The sequence below is a fragment of the Symphalangus syndactylus genome, chromosome 5 (assembly GCF_028878055.3).
Source record: "Symphalangus syndactylus isolate Jambi chromosome 5, NHGRI_mSymSyn1-v2.1_pri, whole genome shotgun sequence".
Taxonomy (NCBI): domain Eukaryota; kingdom Metazoa; phylum Chordata; class Mammalia; order Primates; family Hylobatidae; genus Symphalangus; species Symphalangus syndactylus.
The window spans coordinates 49,395,297-49,403,392 of NC_072427.2; the positions used below are offsets into that span (position 1 = coordinate 49,395,297).

General features: G+C 53.5%; 1 protein-coding gene across 1 annotated transcript; it reads right to left on the minus strand.

Annotated features, from left to right (window-relative positions):
• Window positions 1-2,475: 2,475 nt before the first annotated feature.
• MAGEL2 (MAGE family member L2) lies at window positions 2,476-6,654 on the minus strand. Its single transcript, XM_055278405.2, has one exon. The coding sequence runs from the start codon at window positions 6,552-6,554 to the stop codon at window positions 2,889-2,891; it is 3,666 nt and encodes a 1,221-aa protein (XP_055134380.2). The 5' UTR covers window positions 6,555-6,654; the 3' UTR covers window positions 2,476-2,888.
• Between the last annotated feature and the right edge of the window lie 1,442 nt (window positions 6,655-8,096).

Here is an 8,096-nt window from a genome sequence, read left to right on the forward strand (position 1 = left end):
TGAATTCGTTCCCACTGTTTTTTTGTTTATTTGTTTGTTTTTGTTTTTGTTTTTGTTTTGAGACAGAGTCTCACTCTGTCGCCCAGGCTGGAGCACAGTGGTGCAATCTCGGCTCACTGCAAGCTCCACCTCCGTGATTCATGCCATTCTCCTGCTTCAGCCTCCCGAGTAGCTGGGACTACAGGCACCAGTCACCACACCCGGCTAATTTTTGTATTTTTAGTAGAGATGGGGTTTCACCTTGTCAGCCAGGATGGTCTTGATCTCTCGACCTCGTGATCCACCCACTTCGGCCTCCCAAAGTGCTGGGATTACAGGTGTGAGCCACCGTGCCCGGCCGGTTCCCACTGTTTTTAACCTGTATTTTTCTATATTCCTGGTCTTTGTTTTCTGCTTTTCACTGTCATGTTAGCTGCACTTTCTTAAACTTTTCAGTTGAATATCTAACTAGTTTACTCATTGGTAATGAACACATTTTTCATTGTTGCAATTTATATCTCATTACAATATAAACAAATTTAGGTTTTCAGTCCTTGGCATTACTTAAAGAAGGCTGTTAGATGTATGTCACGTGTGAGAGAGAGGTTTGTAGCTGGGAAGTAAGCCTCTCTACCATGGAGCAGAGCCAGATCCCACCTTAAATATGACACCAAAATCCCGTGATGCTACTTCCCAAATTTTGTCCCACAAAGAGCATCTTGCTCAGGCACGCCATGAGTTAATGGTCTGGAGAAAACTTTATAAGCAATCATAAATAAACACAAACAAGAAATACTAGACAAATATGCCACTTTACTGGCCCAGCTAAACTTCCTTTGGGGACAGTTCTCAGCTGGGGCATTGCTGTCTCCTTCAATGGACGTTTGCTGTTGCTGTAAAAATAACTAAACATTGCTTGTGGACAAATGCGCAGGACTCTCTGACCCAAGGAGTTTATAGGAAACTGCCTCCCAGTTTTTGGAGTACCTGACCACTTAGACAACTTGAGGAAGAGCTCCTGAGGCCTGGCAGGTCCCGGGGCGGGGATCATCTTCCTGGAAAGCTCAGCTCTGCGGGTGCTGGGAGTAGAGTCTGCATCTGGTGGGTTCCTCTCCTACTCAGCTTCCTAAGTGGCAGCGCTGCAGGACCAAGGATAGAAAATTGTTGAGTGAAGAGCGGATTGGACTTGAAAACAGATGCTACCTTGGCCTATAAGAGAAAAGAAGGAATCTCTGGGCACAGATATTGATAAAATTATGAGCGAAAGTGGTGAAGCAAGGAGTAGCTGCAATCCAAGTATATACGTGGTGTGAAGTTAAGCACCATGGGAGGGGCTGTTGTTGCCGCAGCTGCGGTGGTACCTCTAATGTGCCGCTAGGTGGCAGGAGAATTCCACCATCGCCACTAACCGCATCTGCGACTTTGGCTTCGCCCTGGAAGCGGGATATGGGATTGGATTTCTTCCTTCTGATAAGACAGTATGGGGTGGCAAGTAGGGCTGATGGTCTGCCATCCACAGGAAGAGAATATGACCACAGGAACGTCCTTTTGTGTACACCAGCCTGGTGTGTGCTTGAATATCCTTCCTCAAAACACTCAGGCCAGTTCATTCCCTTGTCCCTTTCCTGCCTAGACCAGGTTCATAGCCAAGGGCTGACCGCGGTTGTTCAGCAACTTCAGGCATTGCTGGCTGCCTTCCCTTACATGTTAGAATGACCCTTCCCCCCAGGACCTTCCCCTAGAACTCTGTGTTGATAGGAATGCCCCCTGCCACGCCCTCCCGTAACCCAGCCACTACTGCCGGCAAGCTGCAGGGTTTCTAATTCAATGAAGACTGTTTTTTCCTTTTCCCTGTTATAAGCCTGGATATCCTGCAGGGAGCACGTTTCCATCCCAGTAGCAGTGTGTTGATGAAACCCAAATTTGAACTGCTGGACACCCCCCCACGGGCCACATGATTGACAAATGCCCCTTTGGCCAATTTCTCCAAGAAGCGGGACCACCTGGTTATTTGTGGTCCTGCAGGCAAATGGCCCTTCTTCCCCACATACCCTTAGGGACATTTCTTCTTCTAATAACAACGTTACCGGCTGGGCACTAACGTGTGTGCTTTAATTAATCTCCTGGAGCCTTATCTCTTCGCCTACACAATAGGGTTAATAACGCCTCCTTTGAAAGAACATTGTGAGAATTGAATGAGACCAGGTATACAACCCCTTCCTGATTCAGCCTCACTGACTTGTGAAGTTTTGCTTAGGTTTAATGGAAATCTTATGTATAACCACCCACTGAAATCACTGCATCCTTATAAAGATGAATGGAGTACTCCCCTTGGAAAACAATTCCATCACCGTGGTTTTTACTATAACTGAGAGTAGTCTTGCTATTCATGTCTATTCAGAGAATACGGCAAAACTTGGCTTCTACCATCTAGTGTAAAAATTAGAATAAAGACAAACACTTCTGTTATGCTGAAAGTATATTTATATATATAGATATAGATATTTACTTCTCTGTAGACAGTTTTTACTGATGAGTCATTTGAACGTTCAAAGAACAACCGATTACAATGCTACATGAACTATACCAGAATGAGATGGACAGCTTCTCAATTCATTTCACAAAGCCAGCACAAAGCTGATACCAAAACATAACAATTATAACACAAAACAGAGAACCACAGATCTCACTTAAAAATACAGATGCCAAAATACAGAACAGAACAGTAGCCGATTGAAATCAACACCACATGAAAAATGTACAAAGCTTTGGCAGATACGAAACCAAGTTGAAAATCCAAACTTACACTCATGGAACTGGAATACAAACACCAGAAACAAAAATGTCCCCCCACCCTGTCAGTGGCCTCTGGCCAGGGAAACACAGGAGCAAGATCTCTGCTGCACCTATTAGCGAGGAGGGGGCCTGCTGGTGGGGCTGTGGGCACTGTCACCGGTGTCAGGTTCATCCTCATCTGTGTCTTCCCACTCACACTCTGCCAGCGCTTCAAGGTAATGGAATGGCCAGCTCTGTGGATCTTTCTTATGGAGCTTGGCCAAAAACCTCAGGACAAGCATCTTGCTGGTTTCCAGGAATGCTCGAGGGCCCCAGAGGAACTCATACTCTGCGGGCTCAGTGTAGGGGATTCGCCTGTACTCTAAGTACTTCTGCCTGACAAACACTTCGGTGATGAGCTTCTTAGTATTTCCAAAGAGACCATTTGTCTCCCGGACATCCAACCCTAACTTGAACAGAAAATTAAAGATCAGATCCTCCCTGACACAATTGCCTTTCATAAAGATGAGGCTCAAGACCACCATCAGGAGGCCAAACTTGGGCCTGTCTAAATAGGATGCCACCAAATTCCCTGTATGGTAGCCCAGCTTGTTGATGATAATATAAGCGTGGTTTTTGGTATCAATTTCTTTCAATTGATAACCAAAGGCACACTCCAGCTTATTGTTGGCACGGTTGATGATATCTAAGCACTCATCTTTATACTCTCGGATGATGACTTTCACCATCTCTGAGCGCTGGACAGGCACCTTGGCTTGGTCCTTGACTAACAGGAACTGCACCAATGCATTTGCCCTCTCATCCAAGGGAGACAAGGGCTGTGCCTCCACCTTGGAATTATCATGGGTGGCACTGGATCCTGGAGAGACACTTGCCACCTCAGACACAACTACGGGCAGAGAGCTCCCTGGGCGTTCAGAGAGACCCAGGGCCCTGGAGGTGCTCGGGCCCTCCCAGGCACTCAGGGCCCAGGATGTGCTGGGCCCTTCCCAGCCACTCAGGATCCTGGAGGTGCTAGGGCCCTCCCAACCACTCAGGCCACAGGGGGTGTTTGGGTGCTCCCAGTCACCCAAGACCTGGACAGGGCTTTGAACCTCCCAGTCACTCAGATTCAGATTCTCCCAGGGCCTTGGGCCCTGCCAGTCATGAAAGGCCAGAGTGTGGCCACGGCTGTCCTCTTGGGCTTCCAGATGCTTCTTCTTCCGGGTGGCCTTGCCGGAGCGGCGTGGCGGCTCCACGGAGGTCTTGGAGGCCTCTTGAGTGGTGGCAGTTGCCTGAGGGGCAGCTGCTGTAGCCATCAGGAGGGTGGGCATTGCCTGGGATGCCTTTGAGGCATTCATATTGGGCTGTGGGACCCACGGAACTGCAGGCAGGGCCTCTACACAGGCAAAGGGGTCCTGCAGAGCATATGGCAGTGACTTTGGGGTCTCTGAGGCAGCAGAAGGGCCTTTAAAGGCATTCAGAGAGGCAGGCTGAAACTGGGAGGTAGCTGGGAAGACACTTGAGGAGGGAGCAAAGGTCTCCGGTGTGGCAGGCAGGTTTTTCCAGGCAGCTGGCAGGTGTGCTCTTGCAGCTGACACTGCCTTGGGAGCACAGAAGGTGGCAGCAAAGATCATGCGGTCTTTTGAAGGTGCCCTGCGCTCCTTCGAGGAAGTCCTGCGCTCTTTGGAGGAGCCCCTGCGGTCTATAGAAGAGGCCCTGCATTCTCCTGATGGAGTCATCAATGATTTAGCGGAGCCCAGGGGAAAATTTGCCGCTGCTACCGGGGGTCCGGGCTGGGCCTGCAAGACTGCAGGCGGTGCCTGCCAGGAAGGCTGGAGCGGCAGTGTGGGCACCTCCGCTTGCGGACCCGATGCCTGGGCCTGCTGGGGGGGTAGCTGGATTTGCACGGCTTTTTGGGAGGGCGGGGCTCCCTGAAAGGGCTGCTCCAGCTGGACCAAGGGGGGAGCCTGCCTATGGGCCTCCTGGGCAGGCAGGGGCTGCCAGATGTGAGTGGGGGCCTTCTGGGCCTGCCAGGCCAGTGCCTGTGTCTGCTGCACCTCCTGGAACTCCATTGACGTTGGAATCTCGTGTGGCACCGGGGGCTGACCTTTGGGGGCCTGCCAGATGATGGAAGGGCAGTGCACAGCCTGCGGGGCAGACAGTGGGGCAGACAGCGGGGCCGGCAGCACAGGCTGGGGCACCTGCGGGCCAGCGGGCGGCGCCGCGGGTACCTGCGTAGCAGGTGGGGCCGTAGGCACCTGCGGCGCCGCCTGCACCTGCGGGGCCGGCAGCCTAGCCTGCGGGGCCTGCCGCAGTGGAGGTGGGGGTGGCAGGGCCTGCCAGAGCGGTGGCTGGGTGGCCAGGACCTGTGGGGCAGGTCGGATGGGCGGCGGAGCCTGGCGGATCAGCGGTGGGGCCTGGCGGATCACAGGTGGGGCCTGGCGGATCACGGGTGGGGCCTGGCGGATCACGGGTGGGGCCTGGCGGATCACCGGTGGGGCCTGGCGGATCAGCGGTGGGGCCTGTCGCACCGGTGGTGGGCCAGGGCGGATGGGTGGTGGGCCAGGGCGGATGGGCGGGGGCCCCTGGCGCATGGGCGGCGGCACCTGCCAGGTAATGGCTGGTGCCTGCCAGGTGACCTGCGTGGTCTGCCAGGTCAGGGGAGTGGTCTGCCAGCCTTGCGGCGTGGCCTGCCATCCTGGCGAGGTCGCCTGCCAGCCCGGGGGTGTGGCTAGCTGTGCTGGGGGTGCCTGCGGGCCCTGGGGAACCTGCGGAGGAGCCCTTATAACTTGAGACTGGATTTGCAGGATCAGAGGCTGAGCTTGCGGGGCCCAAGAAGCCATCGGCTGTGCAGGTGGGGCCGCCGGCTGTGCTATCGGTGCTCCTGAAGCTGGAGGCTGGGTCATCGGAGCTCTCGCACCTGGAGGATGAATCATCAGGACTCCTGGACCTGGAGGCTTGGCCATCGGTGCTCCTGAAGGCTGAGGCTGGGTCATCACGGCTGCTGGAGGCGGCTGGACCATCGGGGCTCCCGGAGCAGCAGGCTGGACCATCAGGACTCCCGGAGTCAGAGGCTGGGCCATCAGGACTCCCGGAGCTGGAGGCTGGGCCATCGGTGTCCCCGGAGGGGGAGGATGAGCCATCGGTGTCCCCGGAGGGGGAGGATGAGCCATCGGTGTTCCCGGAGGGGGAGGATGAGCCATTGGGGTCCCCGGAGGGGGAGGATGAGCCATCGGGGTCCCCGGAGGAGGAGGATGCACCATCGGGGTCCCCGGAGGAGGAGGATGGGCCATCGGGGTCCCCGGAGGAGGAGGATGGGCCATCGGGGTTCCCGGAGGGGGAGGGTGGGACATTGGGGTTCCCGGAGGGGGAGGATGGGCCATGGGAGCTCCGGGAGCTGAAGGATGCACCATCAGGACTCCTGGGGTCGGAGGCTGGGCCATAGGGGCTCCCGGAGGTGGAGGATGCACCATCAGGACCCCAGGAGTCGGAGGCTTACCCATCGGGCCCCCCAACGGGGGAGCCGGGACTATCGGGCCCCCTAGGGCAGGAGGCTGGGTCATCGGAACCACCTGGGCGGGCAGCTGGCCCTGTGGGGCCTCCCAGGCAGGCTGAGGTGCCTGCCAAGCGGCCAATGAAGCCTGCAAGTCAATTGGAGGTGGATCCCAAGGGACTGGCGGAGCCCGGGAGGAAGCGGGCGGGGCCCGCATCAGAACCGTAGGGCGGCTATAGACAGGCGGCTTCGGGGCCTCCGCCGGAGGACTCGAGTCACCCAGATTCTTACTTAGCTGCGACATGTCCCTTTGCTGACAGCTGGTGGGTCTTTTCCTCGGACAGCTGCTGGGCCTTTTCCTCCAGAGAGAAGAGAATGCCTACGTGGCTGTTCAGAGGCTCCCTCCCTGCTGAATGCTGAATAGGAAGTGAGTGCTGCTAGCTCCGCAGCTTTCCGCAGTAAGGAGGAGGGGGGAAGGGGGCTCAATCCCGCCCCTTCCCCGCCCCCGACCACCACAAGTGGATATTGCATAGGGGCGTCTACCGGAGTCCTGGCTGACACAAGATCCCTTCTCACTCTGTCCGGTCCCCAAATGCAGACCAGTCAGACTCCACATGGATGACTTTTCACAGGGAAGTGACAGGAACCCATCCATGTTTTAGAAGAATCACTGTACTGCAGTGTGGAGTGGGAGCAGACCACTGGAAACATGGAAGATATCCAAGACGGCGGGGGGGAGATAGTGTGGTCTGGGCTAAGATGTGAGGCAGAGAATGAAAAAAGCGCATTTACGTAAGAGAGTTTCAGGAGTTATAGCAGACAGATACCTGTATTATAATTGAATAAAGGAGTCAAAGACATGGAAAAGGCACACAAGTCCCTGCCTGGAGAAAGTGGGAAGTTGCAGGGACTGTTACTCTCTTAGGGTCCCAGGAGAGGCGCACGGGAAGAGAGGCTGATGAGTACTGGCAGACACAGGGCATTTGCGGTGCTGTGGGACTGCCAAGGAGAGATGCACTGTAGGCACTCCTGTATGGTGTCTTGTATGGTCTGCTTGGCTATTCCTCATAAAAATAGAGTTGTGGAAGGGAATGTGGTTGCACTAGGTCTTGAAGAACACAGGCATGTTAGAGACACGTGGAGAAAAGGGATAGCAGCGAGTAGAGAGAGAGGAAAAGAAGTCATGGAACTGAGACATGCCACAAATCAGTGGAAGACAGCATTTTTAGAATGGGAAAACTGCCTGTGGAATGGCTCGGATGCAGGAACAGAGTAGGTTTCTCAGTATTTTTCATCTGCAGAATAGGAAAGAAATTTAAAAAATAAAAACCAAATAATGCACCTGAAGATAACAAAATGGGTAGATAAATAGATCAAAAATTGATATATTTGGATATATAGGAAAAACAGGCAAAGAATAACAAAATTTTTGGGGAAACTACTCGTGAGAAAAATCATTTTAAATATGAGACAAATCAAGTATTAACAAAGCAGACGGCAATGCTATACAACTTTATGGTGAGAGGAAGTGATAATCTCAGTAACTGAAAAGTTTTCTGGAAATATACAAAGCACTAAATATCAAGGATGTTTCGTTTAAATAGGCTGTTGGCAGCCTAGGGCAGGAGTCCAGAGTGACAAAACGTGCCACTAGGGGGCAGATGAGGACGATGAAGGGTACACCCCACTCCTCCCCAGGTACCCTTAGCCAGGGGTCCTCAAATTTGGTAATTTAAGGACCCAAGGGAAGGTATGTACACACTCCCAATGTTATTATTGCCTTAAATAATAATAGCAGAATTTGGGGGTGAAGTTTCAGTGATTTTCTGGACATTTAAGAAATGTT